Source organism: Parasteatoda tepidariorum, chromosome 8, assembly GCF_982258835.1.
Source record: "Parasteatoda tepidariorum strain Cologne lab strain chromosome 8, Ptep-v5.0, whole genome shotgun sequence".
Lineage (NCBI taxonomy): Eukaryota > Metazoa > Arthropoda > Arachnida > Araneae > Theridiidae > Parasteatoda > Parasteatoda tepidariorum.
In genome coordinates, this window is record NC_141762.1 from 15516860 (window position 1) to 15538264 (window position 21405).

At 26.5% G+C, this 21405-nt stretch overlaps 1 protein-coding gene across 9 annotated transcripts in view; it reads left to right on the forward strand.

The window, feature by feature from the left end:
• The first annotated feature begins 107 nt into the window (after positions 1–107).
• LOC107452782 (CUGBP Elav-like family member 2) overlaps positions 108–21405 on the forward strand; it is a 33689-nt gene continuing 12391 nt past the window's right edge. For 2 of the 9 annotated variants that reach the window (XM_087149875.1, XM_087149877.1), the window contains exons 1-11: positions 108–202; positions 5049–5100; positions 7501–7667; positions 8940–9022; positions 12090–12138; positions 14553–14678; positions 15043–15122; positions 17542–17679; positions 18612–18666; positions 18802–18873; positions 20055–20129. In XM_087149875.1, coding sequence (XP_087006001.1) covers positions 7502–7667; positions 8940–9022; positions 12090–12138; positions 14553–14678; positions 15043–15122; positions 17542–17679; positions 18612–18666; positions 18802–18873; positions 20055–20129 — 844 coding nt within the window. In that variant the 5' untranslated portion in view covers positions 108–202; positions 5049–5100; position 7501. Of the gene's footprint in view, positions 203–263; positions 568–1458; positions 1608–5048; positions 5101–7500; positions 7668–8939; positions 9023–12089; positions 12139–14552; positions 14679–15042; positions 15123–17541; positions 17680–18611; positions 18667–18801; positions 18874–20054; positions 20130–21405 lie in introns of those variants that run through there. The other 7 variants (XM_087149878.1, XM_087149882.1, XM_087149881.1 and 4 more) reach the window with 5 other exon arrangements.

Genomic DNA, 21405 nt, shown 5'->3' on the forward strand with positions numbered 1-21405 from the left:
GTTAACTGCTGATTATAAGTATTTATGTCTGAAAAGCAACTGTTGCGCATTATTACTGTCCTTCCAAAGTGACATGTTTACATTTTTTATTTTTTTTATAATGTGGCATCGAAGAACCAAGTGTCGCCATTTTGTTTGCTGTTAGTCTTGTTTCTGTGAAGTGTAAATTGTATTTGTTTGTGTAATTTTCGTTGTGACGTAGGTAGGTGACAACATATAATAGTTTATAATCAACAGTATTAAGATCGTATAAAATTTACTATCACTGGTTACAAAACGAATGTCACCTTGTTGAACTATTTCGATTTAGCGCAACACGGAAATTTAATCTAAAAATTGCAACCATTCACTAAACAGATCTGTAACCCTTGACTTGAATCATATATGCGTATCTAAAATTAAACGAACGTTCGAATTAAGTTATTATTTTTACTTTCAACTTTTTTACACATTGAACTACGTGTTTGCAACAAGTTTAGATGGTTGCTAACATAGTTTCGGAATCGATATTGGATGACATATGGAAGATAACTGAGCCAGTCTACCTAAAAATACTATTCAAATATAGTAAAATGCAATTTATTCCGAAGATTGTTTAGATATTTTTTTGATCATATATAAGTTCAGTGCAATTCTTATAACTGTTAAAAACATCATTGATCCTATGAATAAGATTAAATAGTTTTGAAGGCCATTTAAACATCAAACGTATTTGTTTACTTTTTAACTTCTGGCTCATATTTGAGCCGTTTGAGACAAGGAAAAATTATTCTTCCATAAAGTACCTCAAAGATATCATTGCCTTAAATAAATAAATTATTAATCAATTAAAAAAATTTTAAATATTTTTAACTTTATTAAAAAAAGTTAATAAATGTTTAATTAATATTTTTTGTGCACTAATGAATGATTATATCATCTGGATACGTACTTTATTTTAACAATATGAACTTCCTAGTAAATAGATTAATTATATTTATTTATAATTAATATTCATCTTTATTCTTCTTAAGCGAATATTTTAAAATCTAAGTCAGTGCAAAAATTGATCATTATATAAGAATTATTAATAGATTTTCTATTTCAATATAGTTAAAAAGTGCATTTAAATAAAATTCATTGATTTTAAATGTATATATATATATATATGTATGTATAATTTTATTCCAAATATAGTGACAATCTAATGATCTTATAATGTATATTACTCATTAGATACTTATTGCGTGCACAATGTTTTATTATAATTATTTACTACTATTTACAATACAATGCCGTCATTAAAATAAATTATAAAAATTTTATTTTTTAGAAATAAGGTATTTAATTTTGTCTGATATTTGCTTCCATCTTGATATTGCCCTCAACTAAAGTGAAAATGTGTCTTTTAAAAATGAAATTATTTCTCTATTTAAGTTTCAATTATTTTGTGAAAATTAATGAATTTTCTTGGAAAAGATCTGGCGTTTTCCCAGTCTCTGGATTGTGACCCGATTTTAAGCTGAAGCTTTCAGAGGGAAGTTGGTAGGATGCTACAAGGCAAAAAAGATCCAGAAACTTATGGGTTAAATCTGATGCCCTCTTGATTTCATATTAGCATTCTGAATGTATGATCTATTTTAAAACATAGTTCTATGAAATATATAATTAAGGTTCAAATTATCTGTTTTTGACGAATTTAAAGCACAAAATTCTTTTTTTTATTTTAAGCTTCAAAAATGTGAATGATTTAAATGACTACCTATTATAAAACTAAAAGAGTCCTGGAGCATGAGGGAGCAAATATAGACTTCTGGGCAAACTTACTTCCCGGTTGTTTATTAGGAAAAACCAAATTTTACTGGATTTAAACAAAATCTAAAATTGAAGAAGTGAGAATATATAGCCAGTTGTTAAGAAATGCTTTAAATTGAGCATGTCTAAATTTCATTTATTTTATTTATTTATTTATTTATTTTTTGTGAAATTTCACTCTAACTATAGAATGCGTTTTCAAAAATTATAAAAATCAGTTCTACTTTACTAAGTTTTGAGTGGGCTTCTCTTTAATCTGGGTTATTTTAAACCTAATTTTTTTTTTTCATTTTATAATGCATGCGTTTTTAACCGGAAAAATAGATCTGAAAATGTATTGAAAAAAGTGTAGATCTTATGTCTTTATCCTATTATTCACAGATTCATTTTATTTAAAAAACAATGTTAACTTTTGAATATGTTACTTTAACTTAAAACCAAACCAGAAACTAGACATCAGTTTTCAGTCTGGTCTAAAAATAGTAGAAAACCTTACTAATAAAATGTTCACTGGAGTTATGAATTGATTGCATAAATCTTTAGTTGTATACTTATTAAAAATGCATATTGCCTGATCAAGGAGTTCCATGTGGAATGCTTTTAAAGATAATATTTTTTTGTGTGTATAATATGTTAAATTCTCTATTAATAATTCTATTTAAAAGATGTGAAATTCACGGATGACATGAAAATATATCATGGGCCATAAGTGTTCCTTAGAGTTCTGCTTGAAAGTCACTAAGGAATCGTTTCCACTTCCCTAATTTGGCGAAGTCAGTGAAACTGTGTTGCGAACAGACGCAGTAGCAATGGGACACAATGATCTGCCTAAGCATTTTTTTAAGGGCAACCTGCCGGGCTTATCCTTTGATCCGTTTTTTATTTATTTATTTTTTTTTTAAAGGCTCCATCTTTTCAAAACACTGTCTTTTTTTCATATTCAATTTTGAAGAAATTTATATGCTGTTTAACTAACTGCACGCTGGTAAAATTATCTGTGTTTATTGGTTCAGTTCTAATTACTATTATAAATATTTACTCTTTGTTAGGATTATCCTCAACTGGTTACATTTTTGTAAGTATCTTTTTTGGGGGGAGGGGGATTAATAAATTTTTCAAGTGATTTTAAAACAATTTTGTAAGAAAATTTTTTTTTTAAAAAATGCAACTTAAAATGTTTATTTTCTGGTAATTTTCAGTTCAAATTCAGGAAAAAAAAACTTTCAAGCTGTTCATCAATTAATCATTTTTGTTTCCTTTTTTTTTAAATATACCGATATTGCTTTTTAGCATTATTTTTGTAAACTACAAAATTTTCTCTTATTTCGATTATGAGAAAGAATTACTTTTTGAAATATACATATGAAATAGTATAAGAGGGTAATTTAAAATTTTTTGAGGATAAAATGCAGTTATTATGCAATATTACACATTTTGATAAACTTTTACGGTGTCAATTGAGTGCCCTTTCAAAACTCAAATTGACTTTTTAGAGAGGAAGAGCCTTGCCCTTTTTTATTCCTGGAGAGAACTCTGTAAAGAACACTTCAATAAAAATTCTCCAGATTTTTATACATTTTAGAGAATTCCCTAAATTTGAGTAGATTTCCTAAAATTAATTGCCATTGAAATAGAATTTTTACATAATTTATTGCTTGAATATAACTATCAATATTGAATTACTGGTCTATTACTATTCCAAATTATGAGTTAACATAGTAAAAAACTTTTCAAACTCATTTAATGTCCATCATAAATTAAAAATATTGCAGACCATTTTTAGTGAAATAAAGTATTTTGATAATAAAAATCCCTGAAATTCCCTACATGTAAAATATTTAGTATATTATGCAACAGTTATCATAAAATTTATATTATTTTGTAAAATCTACTGAATTCTTTCCCATCCATGTTGGCAGCTATGAAGCTTTAAAGTTGACCCCCTGAGTTGAATTATACATTGGATGTACGGTAGTTCAAGTGTAAAATTGAACATTTACAGTTAGCAATGCAAGTCTCAATTAACCGGGCTGATTTGATTTTCACTGTATTTAAATCAGCAGAATAAAAATTTATTCCTGAGTTTAACTGAGAAGTCTTTGGAATACCTACAATTCAAGTTGATGTCTTAGTCACAGATTATATATACCATGTTTAAGTTTGTTTGGAATGAGAAAAAATTGCAATAAGAACTCGATTAACCGGATTGCAGAATAGCCGACAAGTTTTGTATAAGTCAAAATGCTGGATATTTGAGCACTGAAAATCTTGGTTTTCTGTATTACTTTAGTTTCCAAAAAAAAAAAAAGACTTAATTAAAATTTAAAAAAATTTAACCACATTATTGCATGTAAAAAAATATTTACAGGTGGGAAACTTTAGTAGTCTATCATGAACATTATTTAAGATAAGTAAAAAAAAAAAAGCAAACTGAAATTGTAAAGGAACAAACCAAATTAAGAAATCAGAAAAAAAGAAGTTTTTAATTCTTAACTTCTACATAATTACCATTTTGTTGATAAATATTTAATGCCAAAATTCTTGGTGTTTAATATTAAAGTAGCTACTGAAGGAATTGCCACTCCTTAACAATGACTTACAAAAATTCAGATTATACAGTAGGGAACCGATTATCCGGAATGATCGGGACCATCGCTATTCCGGATAACTGATTTTTCCGGTTTTCTGATTCGCTACAAAAAGCCGTTTTTTTTATTGTTAAACCCAACTAAAAAAAAATTTTTCTTGGAAATAATCTTAAGAAGAAGAAAAAACGATGGAGTAATTCACTAATGATTATTTCCAAAATGATGGTAAGGTAAACATCTTTCAAAAAAGAAAGAAAAATCCTAAAATCTTATGAGGAAAAAAATTTTTTTTTTTAAGCATGGAGGGAAAATTTATCGAATTTCATTCCGGTTTTTTGGTTTTCCGGTTTTCTGATTTCCGGATAACGGGTTCTGTACTGTACTAAAAAAGTCTTAGTCCTGTTTTTGTTTAAAATTTTAAAAAAAAAATCTGTTTTATTGATTAAAAGAAATTTTTTCCGAAGTATTTTGAACTTAAAATTCTGGATTGTTAAGCTTTTCCTGAATTTTCCTATTATATTTGTATGAAAAACCCTACATGTTTAAAGAAGTGTTTAAACTTAATTGTGTCTTTTCTTCAGATTATTAATTATTTAATTAATGTTAAATCTACAAGTATAAACTGTTTGTCATTCATATAATAATTATTATTTGATTTTTTTGCAGTGGTGATTGTCAACTTGTAGTGCTTTATTACCTTGGAACTGTCCATTTTCAAGTAATTTTAATTTCTTAGCTTTATAATTTATTTTTATTACTATATATATGATAATTTGTGCTTTTGCCATTACTATTCTTACTGATCAAAATTGATGCTTGGTTGAGTCGAATGGCATGTGACAACCCTTGTGACAGAATCACGGCGACTTTGTCGCAGAATGTTACAGAGTTCATGCAGAAAGATTTTTCTTTTAATGAAAAGTAGAAAAAAAATGAAATTTCTTTTTTTTTTCTACAGGAATTTATATTACTATGCATTTAGTTAATAACTTTTTGATGCCCTCAATTTACACTGATAGTATCGTAAATCGATGTAATGTTTGAATTGTATTTGCTGTAGGTAGTTATTGATATTGATTTTCACGTGGATTTTAAACATCCCGATATATTTCAAGCAATGTGGAAAATTCAAATTGTACATTTGCATATTTACTTTTTAAGGCAATAATTCTATCGAATTTCTGGCAGTTATTGCTATTAATTTCGCCATAGTTTTAAATACGATATTATTTATTACAGCAACCTAATCTCGAAACGAACCGAGCATTTAAGAAGTTTGATTCGCATGATTTCGTCGGCGATCTTTTTTCCGGCAATTACTGCTACGAATTTCATGATTTTTAATTATTTTTTTAATGTGATGATAATTTGCGACGCGGAAGGAAATAAATTTTTCTAAAACAGAACTAAACGTACTGTTGCAGAATAAGCTTCATTTTTCTTTCTAAGTGATTTGTCATTTCAAATGAAACATATATTTGTGATATGCAATTATACATGAGTAATTTTTATATGCAATTATACAATGGTCAAATTTGATATTGATAGTTAACATTCTCAATTTTTTTAATTTTTTCATTTATGTTTCAATAATCTATGACGGATAAAAATAGACTTAGTAACTTATCATACTTAGTTCTAATTGTATGCAAGTGATGAGAATCTCGTGAATACTAATTGCTATGTTTGCTTATACGATACAATATTGGATTTTAAATATGCAGGAATATAAATTGTAATAATGGAATTTTCAATACCCTGAATACGAACTGCTATATATGATAATCTAAACATATGAATTGCGATATGTGATTGATTACCTTTGGGATTACGATGGTTTGATTTTTTAAATCGTGGTTAATCTTGCTAATTTTTGGAAAGTGACCAAAAAATGTAAGAATTTCAGCATTTGTATTTATATTATCTAACTCTAGATGGGACTTATTCGATTTTGATCGTTGGTCAGTATTCATTTGAAACTATTGGTGGTATGCTTGTTCTGTATTTTACAGTTCTAATCATAGTCTGAAATTAAAGTCTGTTAGATGGACTAAGCATAAGTCCCTTATTATTATTTTTTTTTTAATTTTTAAGGAAATAAAAGTGATTTATTTTAAAACTAGATTTATTTTTAAATTACCCAAAGATACTGTAAGAAATTCTATAGAGGGAATAAAATGTTCTTTAAAAAGAAAAATGTATATAAAAATTTTCCTCAGATTTTTTTTCTTTCTTTAAAACGTATTGTTTCACAATTAAGTTCTCTCGGTTTAGTTTTGCTGTTTTTTCCTTTATTGGAAATGGTTTGCTTTGATGGTGGAAAAGAAACAATTGAAAGTAAAGGGATTAAATTAAAAGAATATTTTTGTGAACCTGTGGCTGCTATCAGAATCAAATTTTGTGTGTGAATATTTTCAAAATCTAGGTGTATTGAAGAGAAAAAAAATGGTTTGCTCATTTGAAGAAGGTATGATTCAGGATAGACAAAAAGAAAAAAAAAATAGAAGTTCCTTTGAACTAATTTTGGGTGATTTTATTCATGTATTAAAATACAGTGTTGAGAATTCTATGGACATACTTTTGATTTGCTGATTGAATCTGATATTGAAAGTGCTTTCAATATAATAAATATCAGATGCAAAGGTAGATTTTGCATTTAATTTCATAACTTAAAGTTATCTGCACTACTTTATTTGTATGTTAGACTACCCAATCACCATAGAGATAACAATTTAGTAAGATAAATTCTGATCGTTAGTTAAAAATTATTCAATTCTTAATAGATTTTTCATGACTGAATTTTTTTTCTCTTATCTTGTACATAGAGTAAATAATTGAAAACTTGTTATAGATAATTATTCATATCAATCTTCATAAATATTTCTTTTGCTGTGTACCTCTTTATACACGTTGTGTAGTTGTTATCTTTTAAATTTATCTTTCTGTATTAAAGTTAATGATAATAATCTTGGCTTTAAAAAAAGTTATTTCTATGTGTCTACTGTTAACCTTTTTATCATGTAATCTTAAATTATTTTTTTAAAATAAAATAAGTGTTAGGGCTTTGCAAATTATGAGAGTTGAATATTTATTACTCTCTTATCATCTTTATTTTTAGTATGAATACGATACAAAAAGACCAACCTGATCCTGATGCCATAAAAATGTTTGTTGGACAGATTCCTCGTAACTGGGATGAAAATGATTTAAGAAAACTTTTTGATGAGTTTGGACCTGTCCATCAAATAAATGTATTAAGGGACAAATTGACTGGACAAAGCAGAGGTAGTTCACTCTAAATATGTACAAAATTTATTGGGAAAATACTTGTTTTGCTTCTGGGGTGTTTGTGTTCCAGGAAAACCCCGAAATTTCTGAAAATTTTGTTTGGGTTTCTCTGGTATTTTTGCCCTTTGATCTTTGGACAAGTTCTTACTAAAATTTCTCAGTTAAAATATGTCTCCATTGGAAAACAGAAATTACTTAGAAGGAAAAGCAACCTAAGTCTGTCTCATAAAGTTCAAACTATTAAGAAACCTAATTTTCTACACAGTTTGATTTTGAACTTATTTTTCTTTTTACAAATAAAAATATTTTCAGCACTTGATATGCATTTATTATTTTTTTTTATTATTTGATTCTTCATCATTTTAAGCATATTTTTCCATATGCTTCTTGCTGAAAATTAAAAATTGGAATAGAAAATAAAAAGTTAAACGGTTTCAGAATGACCGGTTCTCAGCCAAGATGGCCATGAAGTTTAAAGCTTCTTTATTTTGAGACCGAAAGTTTGATGGTGGCAATCGGATCAGGATTGTACACTGACCTCCTTTTTCAGACAAGCTGAAATTCACCTATCTGGAGATAAGTGTGGTCTTTAAAGCCACCACCGGGATTCGGGTCCTCAAAAATGACGATTCAGTGTGTGTCTTTATCATCTCGACCTTTTTTAATCATTTTAGTTAGAGAAAATAAATTGAGGTTGTATGAAAAATGAAATTGTTGAAGTGAATAATCTGAAATTTAGAATGAAGTAGCCAATGGCAAAGAGGAGTAAAACATAGAAGAAAGAATTGCTGAAGTACAAAACCCTTTTCTAAATCTGTATTATCATGAAGGAAGCATATATTGTAATTTATTAAAAAGAATTATGATGGCGTATCAACGGGCAAGTTTGTCAAGAAACACTCCAGGGGATTTCATCTGGTTCTACAAACACCCCTGCTTTCTTGCTCTCTGTGACTTTGCTTGAATAATGTTGCATACGTTTTGTTTCAAATAAACAAAAATATTTAGGCTTTGGCTGCATGAAAAAGTGTTAAAAGCTTAATACTTATTGTGTGTATGTAAAGAATTTGAAAGATAATAATTTTTTATTTTTACTTTGAAAGATTATTTTCTTTAGTTTTTTTTTTAATTTTATTTTCAGCATACTTATTCTGGGGATTGGTTTATATATAATTTATTGAAATTTTTTTATATGCATCTATTTTAATTGTAATGTTTAATTAATGCATCATGTATTTGTTACATTTTACATTGATGATTTTTATTTAGGTTGTTGCTTTGTTACTTTTTATTGCCGTAAATCTGCTGTGGAAGCGCAAAGTGCTTTACATAATATTAAAACTCTCCCTGGAGTAAGTTTGATACTATTCTTAGAAACAATTTAAATTGGTGTTATTGATATTGTCCTATTGTTTTCCTGTTATTTATGATGATTAAGTTTTACCTAATAAGTTTTTCCCTGGTTTAAAAATCCATTCTATAATAGTCCCATTTGTGCCAACATAATTTTTGAATTAATTTAGTAAAGTGCTAATCATTAATAATGCACTTGCTAGTCCTATGAAGATTGATAATTCATTTTATTTCATAGCCATTGTTAACTTTATAAAACTAGGACAAAAAAAGAAAAGTGCAATTGATTATCATAGATTTATTTTGAGTATTCTTGAAATTTCTCTCATCTTTTCTAATTAAAATATTAAAAATTAAATTGAAAAGTATGAGAATACTTATTAATTATAATTTTTTTTAGTTTGATTCTGATTGTTTAGAAATCTAATTATTATTCATCTTATTATCAAACTGTACTAAATTTAGAATGTGAGTCAAAATAAACTTAACATTACGTAGTATACTGAAATTATAACTGTGCTTTGAATTCCATTGTTGCTATTATATAATCTTTATGAACATTGTATTTCTGCCATATAAATTTACCTATAATTGTTTACGCAAATTGAGTCATTTTAGTCTTAAGTCATTAATTCTTAATAAAATATTCAAAAGAAAAAATTTTTATTGTAGAAAATGGAGATGAAGGTACTGATGTTTATCTTATTACTTTTCCAGCAGAAAGAACTCTAAATTATTATGATATTTTATAAATTATATGGTTTTTTCTGGTTATACCACATTATATATGTACTATAATACAGATCATTTCATGGCTAAGTTTTGTCTTACTTGTGTACTTTTTTTTGTGAATATATGAATGAAAAATTATTTTTAATTAATCCAATAGTTTTTTATAGTTAATTAAGTTTTGCAATATTTATCCTTTATAAATGCCTCCACAAATTTAAATTTTTAAAAAATATTCATGAATTCTGAGCATGAAAGTATGACTGTGTGAAAAGTTACTTATAAGAAAAGCATATTTAAGGATTTACGAATCTTTATACTGAAATACTATATATGAAACGAAGGCATATTCTGTGCTACACTTGGGTGTGAAACTTGCATTCGTGTCTTAGTCATAGTGTAGTTGACCAAGAGATGATAAAAAATATGGCATGTACCGACCTATCACTGAATTATATAGCCAGCAGTAATCATAGTTTTGATAGATTTTCTGAATGTATTTGAATTATAAAATACTACCAATAGTAAAAAAACTTCTTACTGGCTTTACTATTATTCATATTGCAATTGAAGCATTTTGCATTTTTTTTATATACCAAGATGGTGATGTCAAGAATGTATTTATTAAAATAAATTTTCAAAGTAACTTTTTTTTAAAGTTGAAATTATGAAAATGCGTTTTGAAGCAATAGAAGTTGGGGTGTTTTTACTGGACTGTCATATTTTTTCATTGCATATTCTTCCATTAAAAAAGTAAACAAATTTTAGAATATTTGAATAGAATTGCATGAGTTGCAAACTAAATTGTGGTTAAATATTCTTACACAATTTGCCCTTTCACATTGTTTACCTTTAATTATAACATATTAGCTGAACAGGTAAACTGTAGTTACATGAAGATCAAGGGAAGAAAACGCCCCCCCCCCCCATGAAAGCTTTATTCGGAGAAAAGCGAATTTCAAGGTTAGAGACTTTTCAGGACTAAGCATTTAGTTGAAATTGTAAAAAATATAGACAACTGTCAAAAGGATTTATTTACATCCCCTCAATTTTTCAAAACAAAATTTGACAATTTTTGATGCTGAAAAAAAATAAATTAAGAATCAGGCTGAACAGGAACCTTTTTTTTTTTTTTCGCAAAATTCTTTCCCTATTTTTACTTCCTCTCCAATATTTCCATCTTCAGTATACTTATCTTAGTTTTTCTTGTCTAACATGTACAGGAACTGTTTTTTCCAGCACGGTTTATTGTCGCAATATAATTACTTTGGGGGAGAACTGATTTTCCAAGTTATTGATTTGTCAAAACTTAGTAATCCTCAAAATTGAACAGATGACTATCTAATCATCATTCATTTTTATGAAAAATAGATATGAACCTTTCTTCCACCTTGATCTTCAAATTTTTTTGTGATTTTTCTTTTATATTTTCTTTTCTAATGATTTTCTTATTTCAAAATAAATATCCTTTAAAAGTTATATTTAAAAAAGGGGGGAAAGGATTTAAGATAAAATTTTGTTAACTACGTTTTCTTTCTAATTTTTCAATTCCTACTATTAGTTCACACTCTCCCTATATATGTTTATATATCTTGTTCAAATTTTCAATCGTTAATTAAATACTTTTTATTCATCCACTCAGGTACAAATACATTTTTTTAATATTGTAGCGGATGATACTTGATGTTAATACAGTTTTTTCAATTAATTCATTAATTAAATTGAATTAATTAATTTTTTGAGCCATGTGAAATCATTAGATGGACTATTAATTGAAGAACTGGGCTGCTCGAAACTCACTGGAAATGTTCCTTGCAATAGTGAAGCATTACAAGAGATGGATAAAATGAGAAATTATAAACCACCATCAGCTTCATAAATTAGAAATGAAAAAAATAAAAAGCGAATAAATAATAACAAACAAAAATAATAGTGAACACCATATGTAGAAATGAAAGTGGAAAATTGCAAGGAAATTTGCTTTTTTTTATGCCACTTAATATTGTGATTCTGTCATATTTATATACATATTTATATTAATTGTAATTATTGAATAAAAAGTAACTAAAATAAAATTTTTGCTTGTATCTATTTTTTATATTAAGAGATATAATGTGTAAGGTCATCCTTTGATTAGTTCTTTCTTTGATTAATTTGTTAATCCGTATTATTTATTTTGTAAGTTTAATGTATTATATTTAAATTTCTATAATTTCATCAAAGATAATTCATCATATTCTTTTTTTACTGTGCAATCTACTTATATTTTCAAAGAGTTATTCTTCTATTGTTTGCCCTATTAATTTTTTTTTTTTTTTTTTTTTTTTTTAATTGCAGATGCATCACCCTATCCAAATGAAACCAGCTGATAGTGAAAATAGAAATGGTATGTTTTACTAATCTTGAAGTGTGAATTATGAATTGTTATGTCATAACAGCAACATTACTTTTCTTTTTTCTTATTTTTTCCTTCCTTCCTTTTATATAATCGTCTAAAAAGAAAATTTCAATATGGATCCATTTTATTACTTTGTCCCATTTAAAAAAATACTCAAAATGTGAATTATTTAATATATATATATATATATATATATATATATATATATATATATATATAATATCAGTAGTTTCACAAACGTAAATCAGTTAAACATAATTTTGTTGCAAAAAATAAATAATTTCATCCTGTTAGATTCAGATTTGCTTATGAAAATACACCGCAATATATTGTCACAAAAATGGGGCAGACTTAATAATGATATGGATATGCAATTAAGATAGGAAAAACAATTTGCGAAATATTAATCGAGGAAAAATTGATTTAGTGAACTCTCGATAGGGTGTATTAAAAAATTATAAATTTTTTTACTTTTTTTATTGAACTATAAAACAGGGTTTGCCACAATACCTGGAAAAGTCTGGAAATTGTCCAAAAAAAATCCTGGACACGTCAGGGAGTTTAGTTTGGCAAACACCAAGCATGCAATGTTTGTAACAATATTTCTCGAATGTATTTCCTGTGCAATAACTTATTTTTCCTATTTGGCATTAATTAAAATTAAATAATGTATAAATGGCAAATATTTATTTTTTGTGGTACACAATAATTTTCGTCTGCTTGTGCATACTTAGACATTAGATTGAAATTTTTTAAATCAATAGCTAGTAAAGAAATACTTGGTATAAGAAAATAAGTTTTTTTTTTAAAATTTATTTCTAAATAAGACCAGATATGATTTAAAAAATAATTGGCTTAAACGTATGAACAAATTTTCATTAGTTTCATTCAGGGTTCGTTGATTTAAATCAGCTTGATTTAAATCACGATTTAAATCATGATTAAAATCAAATGATTTTTTTAAAAAAATCATTGATTTAAATCAACTGATTTTTATATATATTATATTGATTTTAAAAGTTAAAAAACAGTGCTTTAAATTATTGATACTTTTATTATTTTCTTTTCTTAGTTTTAAAATTTATTTTAATTAAATTGCTGCATTAATTAATTTTAGTTAACGAAATTACTTTCTTTCTTGGAGTGTGTTGAACACATTTAAAATTACATGTTTAAAAATCTTTTGATTCTTAACATTGAAAGTACAGATTAAAGTAAATATTTAATGCTGTCTTAATATAGACTTGCATAGCTGTAGAAAGTAAATAAACATGCTTTTTTTTCAAAAAGCAAATGTTAATTAAAATTCTACCTTTTGATTAAAAAAGCATGAAATTCAAGTCTACATTATAGTTTATTGATGGAAATTTCTATATTTCTAAAGCTTGAGGTTATATTAAAAAGAAATTACCTTAATATGCCAAAAATAGAAAAAAAAAAAAAAAAAGCTGAGTTCAGATATTTTTTTCCTGATATAGTGTCATTCTTCCCTATCAAAGTCTATTTGAAGCAGTAGGGTTATTAACTGGTTTTTATTTTTCTTCTCATAATATGTTTACGGTATCTTTGAAATTATCAGATTTTCTTTTGTGAAAAAAAATTCCAATGAGTACATAGATTTTTTTAAAAATGTTTTTTAGCTTAACTTATGTATTTTGATAAAGGATTAAAAATGAATATTTTAACATAAAAATATATAGATTGAATATTTATTTTTTGATGAATAACAACATTTATAAACACAATCTGCTGCATTTATTTTGCCATTTTATAAACCATGAGAAAAAAAAGAGATCACAATTTTAAATTAAAATTATGCTATGCTAATTGAAACTTCGAGTTATTAGTTAAAGTAGCATTCTTTAAATTATCTATTTTATCTTGTCTTTTAATTTCAATCATGCCTTTGTATCAAAATGGCCGCTATGCATTATAATGAAAAATTATTTTAATAAGTTAGAGCTTCTAAAATATTGTTATAATATAGTTTTAATATTAATTTAATTTTGATTAAACATTTATAAAGTTTTTTTGATCATAAATTAAAGCTCTTATAGTGTATTTAAATAAAAATCAAAAAAATCTGATTTAAATCAAAAAAATCCGATTTAAATCAAAATAATCCGATTTTTTTGATTTTTTTTAAAAAAATCAAAAAAATCACGAACCCTGGTTTCATCACATGTTTTAGTATAAGTTCAAACTATTAAGCTTTAATTTTTATAATTTAGCTTGTTGATTACAATTCAACCGGATTCAAGATTATTCCGAGTCTTAAGGAATTAGTTTTTATTATTATGTTTCAGTAACTATTTTTTTTAATGATTTTGAAATTTTCAAAATTTTATTTAAAATAGTTTTGCTTATTCTCAATTTATTAATTTTTAAATTCTATTTTTCAGAAAGAAAACTTTTTGTTGGTATGCTATCAAAAAAATGTTCGGAAAATGATGTTAGAATTATGTTTTCTGCCTTTGGACAAATAGAAGAATGTACTGTCTTGCGAGATATTAATGGACAAAGTAGAGGTAAATTATCTGTTCTTAAATCTCAAATTTTGTTAAAAAATACTATACTCTGATTAGCAATTTAAATTTAGTCAGTTTTTTTTTATTAAAAAAATCTTTTGTTTGTTTTTTTACTTAAAATGTAATATTTTTACTTTTTAATCATTTTGACAATTTTATATCTGTGAGGGAAAAAAAAAATTTTTTTTTTTTTACAAGCATGCTTTTCCTTATTAAAGCATTTTTTAAAATTAATAACTTAAAAGTTTACTTTTGAGAAATTGTTCTTTAAAAAAATACAGGATTTATAAAATTTAAATTTAATAGCTAAGCAAGGCCTAATATTTTTTGTTTTATAAATTAAACATTATTTTTTTGTTTACAGGCTGTGCTTTTATTACTTATGCTTCTAGGCAGTGTGCCATTAATGCTATTAAAGCTATGAACCATTCTCAGACTATGGAGGTAAATATATCATAAATTCTATCTGTTAACATACTGATATATATATATATAAAATTTACAGAAAGTGTTTCAAGTGTTGTTCAGTTTCATAAAAATATGTTGTTCAAAAAAATATTTAATCAACTTCTAAAAAATTTCTCAACTTAACATGTGAGAAAACAATAGTTTAAACATTTTATTGCAATCATTGTTTAAAAAAAAAAATTAGATATTCAAATCATAAGTTTTAATGTAAATAATGATTATTTTTAAAAAAAATTTATGGCCTTCTATATTGTAGTTATCCATTTACAAACTCCAAGTTCCCATCATTTTTGGGCCTCTTAAAACATGTTAACTATTAGATCATCAAATCATGTGACACATTTTGATAGGTCAAACAAGATGATCTGCATAGTATCATCTCAAGTTCATCTGACGAATCCAACCACTTGTTTGTAAGCAATTCAAAATGAGAAATTTAAGAAGAAAAAAAAGAAAGGGCATATTTTGGAATTAAGATAAGATAAGAACTCTATCCTGCAAAAGTAGTATGCAGATTGCTGATGATTATCTTTAAGCCTCTAGATCTGTTTATTGTGCTATAATTATTAAGAGATAAAATATATATGCTAATAGTATTATATGAGCTAATAATTGCTACTTATTTAAGATCTTGTATCTTGTTGCTTTACATTTTCAAATATATTCAGCACGTTTTTTATGATGTTTTCCTTTTATTGGTAACAAAACAAGGTTCTGACCAGAGCTTAAGGTTTTCTTCGGAATCCAAAATATGCAGTATTTAATTAAATTTTCAAATATTAAAAGGTTAGATCCGAAATATTTATTTTTTGCAAATCTGAAATGTGATTTTCGTCTTATTGATATATTGTGCTACCTTCATAATTAGCATGAAGAACTATCTGTTAAAAACTCTCAACAGTTATCAAAATAACATATTATTTGTCATATGACCAAATAATGTCCACCTTATTAGAATATTATCGTTTGTTTTATGATTATTATAACATTAATCTAACCAGCATTCTTCTATTAAAAATGTTTCCTTCAGTTTCTTATTTCTTTGCTTAATGTATGAAGTCAATGTTTTCTAAAGTTATAGATTGTATTTTTTCTCTTATATTTATAATTTACAATAAAAAAATGACTTAATCTTTTTAATGTAATTTTTATTTTATTTTTTAATATCCTCTCCAATTTATCCAATTTTTTTGATAAAAAAGAATTTTAAAAAACAAAATACCTTTGTAATCACAAATAATGAAAATGTTAAGCATCTTCATTAATTTTGTTAATTCACTCATTTTGTTTTTCTGTTTTTTGTCATTCCAGTTATTTCTTATCCATTTCTGTTTGATTACAATATAATTTCAAGAATTGAAATGTAATTACAATTCAATGTTATTTGCCCAAATTAAATAAAGTAATCAATTAATGCATGATTTCTTTTTTTCTTTTATTTTTGCTTCGGATATAATTTATCAAATTAGATTCTGTTGCCTTGAGTGCCTTAGACCTAATTCAAACAATATCAATTCTGTTACTTTTATATTGTTTGAATTTAGTGCATCTAGCTCTTGTGTCTTTAAATTGAAACCAATCAATTATCAAACAAGGAAAATAAATAATTTACTGATAAGATATTACGGTCAAATCTCCTGGAATGACCACCTTTGTGTAGCAACCTCTTCTATTTGCGCTCACTTTTGGTAGGCACGGAATTTTTTCAATAGACTTCGTGTTGAAGAATATCTTTTGGAGAAACCATTTAAAGACCCTCCTACTCGACCGAGCAAACCTGTGCAGGTAAGGTCTAATCTGGAAACCTGAAAAATTAATAAATCAAAAATATTAACAAAATTAAAAAGTAGATTCAAATGCAATATCACAACCTCTTATTGCAGAGTTTAAAATTAAAATTAGAAAAAAGGTTATTTTAGGAAGAAAAACCTTAACATCTCAAGCAAACAAACCTCTTCTCATATTTGAAAGTTAACAAATTTTTATGATATAAAATTAAATGCAAACTTAAACAAAAAGCAAATTAGTAAATTTGTTTTCACTCTTTAAATCAATTGGAATATTTTTTTTTACTGGTGCTAAATTTTATTCATCAATCCGGTTTTCGTGACGTTAACACGAGTGGCATTTCCACCCCAAGAAATTGGCACTGAATAAAATTAAAATTACTTGCGAAAAATTATGTGCCTTCGATAATGTTTTGAAGTCAATGGAGGTAACCCCTAAAAACGGCCAAACTCCATTAACGACCATTTTATCGTGGAACTAAGAGGGGTCGCTCCTGAGAAATTCCACTGTATTTCCGTACTCTCGGAATTATAATTTAAATAATTACTTACATATTATAAAAAAAAATGAGTATGAAAAGGATGTTTTAATTTTTTTTTTCTTACAGGGTTGTAGTAGTCCCTTAGTTGTTAAATTTGCCGATACCCAAAAGGATAAAGATTTAAAACGACAGCAACAGATGATGTCTAACATCTGGAATATGTCAAATTTTAACAACATAGGTCTTAGCTCCCAATATATAGCGGTAAGTCTATAGCATCTGTTTATTGCTTTAATGTGTCATGAGCAAATTAAAATTATTGGAGTTTGTCTTTATTGTAACTCGGAAGACCCTGCTGCAGCTGTGTGACCTAAATAAGAGAGAATTGATCATATTGTCTGGAACAGTGATGGCAATCTTTTGAATTAAGTGTGTCCAGGTTTTCAAAATTCCTAACTTAATGGTTCTGTAGAAAGAGAAAGAAATATTATATTATTTTTTAATATTTGCAATCATGATATTTGCATTATTGTGTAGGACTTTGAATATGTTTGTACAGGGGTGTTGAATATGTCTGATTACACAAACCTGTTTCAGGGAAAATTCAGATCTCCCTGATGAAATGTTTCGTCAAATTAAGAAAAATAATTGTAATAAGAAATTGGAATGGAAAATTATTCTCTCTAGAAAAAAAGGATCAAGGATTGCCTTAATGAACATAAGTGTTGTGCTTTAAATTTCTCTAAGGAAAGAATGAAGGAAAAAACTATGATTTAATTATGTTCCGCTTTATTACTTTTTGAGTAGAGTTCTCAGAATAATGCTAATGAAGAGAAATTTAGTAAAGTTTCCCTCCTAAAGTTGTTTCTTTCTTTCTACACTTGCTGATCACCAGGAATTGTGTTAAAATTAAGAAAAATTTTGTTAGTTTTAAATTTCTTTTTTTCTTTAAAAAAAAATCAACTTACTACAATCGACTTTAGGAAAACTAAAGTTTCTTGAAATTATGGAAAAAATAGAGTTTTGAGTAATGGAAATTCAATGTTGAAACTGGGATTATTTTCGAAATAAATTTTTTTGTGACTATGGAATTTTTTCTTGTGTTTCGAAAATACTTCAGGTTATCGAAATATTAAGTGATAGAAGTTTGACTATATTTTTAACCAGATTACTAATGTTAAAATATTTTATTTTAGCAAGCACAAACTGGTGGATATGGAAATTTTACAAGTCTACCTCAACTTACTGGAGGTAAGTGAATATCTTGTTGAATATAAGTTGTAATCAATTGCATTAGTCACATCTCTTTAAAAAAAAAAAAAAAATTTCTTAAATTTTTTTCTACAGTTCATCTCACATTTTAGTCTGTATATTTATGCATTTCAGGTATGAACTCTATAAATATGCAGCAACTTGCGGCTTTAGCAGCTGCTCAATCTCCCAACAATACCAATACAGGTATGTTAACTCTAATGTTTTAAATTTTCAATTATAAATGTATGGCAATTAAATTTGTATTATAATAATAAAAATAGATACTGGGCTTTTTTTAATTATTTATTTCAGCAATATTATTATAATGTTTTTGATTATACAAAACCGAAATTTCAAAAGAATTTGCAGTTATGTGCATACAAAAGGCTTAGAAATCTTCTAAAAAGATAATTTAATTGATATATTATATAGATTTTACTGAACCATTTGTGTATTTTTCTGTTGATAATTTAAAATTTTTGCATGTTATATGATTCGCTCATAGCAGTACTTATTAAATTACGTTACAATCACTTATTTTCTCTACGTTACAATCACTATGATACTGAAAGATAATGACAAGATCCAAATCTTTCAACACATAATAAATATTCAATTATTTTATGGTTAAAAATATTATCGTTAAAATATAAAACCTATTTTTAAAGATAGTTTAGGTGAAGTGTTTTTTTTTTGGGGGGGGGGTAAAAAAACTAGTTTTTATTTAAAGAAATGGTGTGCATGCTCTTCGAAATTTTTCCATGCATTTCAAAGAGTGAGGAATTGTAAGAAACCGACCCTTATACAGGAATTTTTTTCACACCTATGTATTTTTATTCTCTTTCTTGTCTGTTTTCGTAGGAAATAGGATTACATACTAAAAGGACAGTGTAAAACTAGGATTCCACAGTAAATAAATTTAAAAACTTTTTTTTTGTAAAGTACTTGACTTATATCTTTAAATCTTGACTTATATCTTTAAATCATGGTTAAAAAATTTAACTCAAATATAATTTCAATTATTTAGCCTTAAAATTGTGTTTTGCAGTAACATAATTAAATAAAAACAATCTTTTAATGAAAACCCACATAACTATTTTTTGATATTTCTACCAAAAATTTGCTTCTTTTTTCTCATTAACATTACAGTAATAGCAGAGAATAAATTGTGTGCTCAAACATTATAATAAATCTGAACTCTAAGAAATTATTGGGTTCCAAATTTTGATATCAAATTTTTTTTATTGTGCAATTTCAAGCTATTCTGTTATTTTCAACCTCATGCACTGCTTTTACATCTCTGTAAATTATATGAATATTTTAAAATCATCATAACTGGTAGTTTATATCTATTTTATTCCATTTAAATTATTTTTTATTTTCAGGGTTAAATGCGTTAGGCTTGCAAGGGATTGGTGGACAAGGTGGACTAACGCTTAACTCAGGAAACCATACACCAGGTTATTATATTTTGTAAAGATTTTTCCTAATCTATACTGCATATGTTCATATATCTCTGTGCATCTATGCCACACAGTTAACAGAAAGCTATTTAAACAATAATTGTGATGTAATGCATTCTGTGTATTTTTTTAATTTCTATTCCATTTGAAACCTTAAACTTTAAATCAAATAAAAATACAAAATGCTTTTGCAGCTTCTTGGTAGATTTCTTTGCATTTTTTTCACATCTTAAATTTTCAAAATCATAAAACTGGTGAATGGCACATATAGAATTATTTACGCCAATCAATGAGTCATTTATGGAGCCTTTTAATTTTGCATAATTTTTATTTAAAATAAAAATTTACAGTTTTCAATAAAGGTTCTTATTTTAAAAAAATAAGTAATAAATTTAATCGATGAAAATGTACGATTGCTAATTGGAAAATGGTGTTTAAAAAAACTTACAAGCATTTCTTAGTTGTAAATTTTTTTCTCTTCTACATTAAATTGCAGTGAAAGTGTTGTTTTTATTTCGTTTTACATTTCATTTATATCTATAAAAGTACTTTTAAATTTCCATTTACTTTCATTTCTTAATAATTTAATTTCTTAGTTTTTTCTTTATTTTTTTTATATGCAACCATGCTATCAAACAAGGACAAGAACTCAAATACCTAGGTGTTGTTCTCGACCCGGGCCTAACCTGGATTCTCCATCTCAATAATATTAAAGAGTGAGTCGGTAGTTTTAACCAACTTATAAAAAGGTTGGCTAGGGCAACTTGGGGCCTCAGACCTTTTATTCATAAAAAAAAAAATCTACCTCCAGGCCACCGAAAGGATCATTATTAACACCGCCAGTGTCTGATATAGAAATATTCTAAAAATCAATGAGAAATTAAAATTGATCCGAAAAATTTCGCTAATCCGCATTACCAAAGCATCCACAACAACACGCTTTGACGCACTCCAGATACTGGCGAGCGTGAAGCCCATTCAGTTAAAGATCCTTGAAGAAATTTGCATTAAGAGAGTTACCTGGGGCTGGAGACTAACAGATATCAATCTGGCCATCACACCTCTCTTAGCATCTGTCCCAATGGCAGCTCCTCCAGCACGGGCTCATCTTTGCATGTGCATTCCGATGCCCTGGGAGATATCATTTCCGACAAACAGAGGGTATAAAATATTCAATGATGGCTCTAAGATGAAGGTTACTGAAGAAAATGACCCAACTAGATCATCAGACTATTGAACATTCATTGTAAGCACTGCATGATAATCTTTTTAA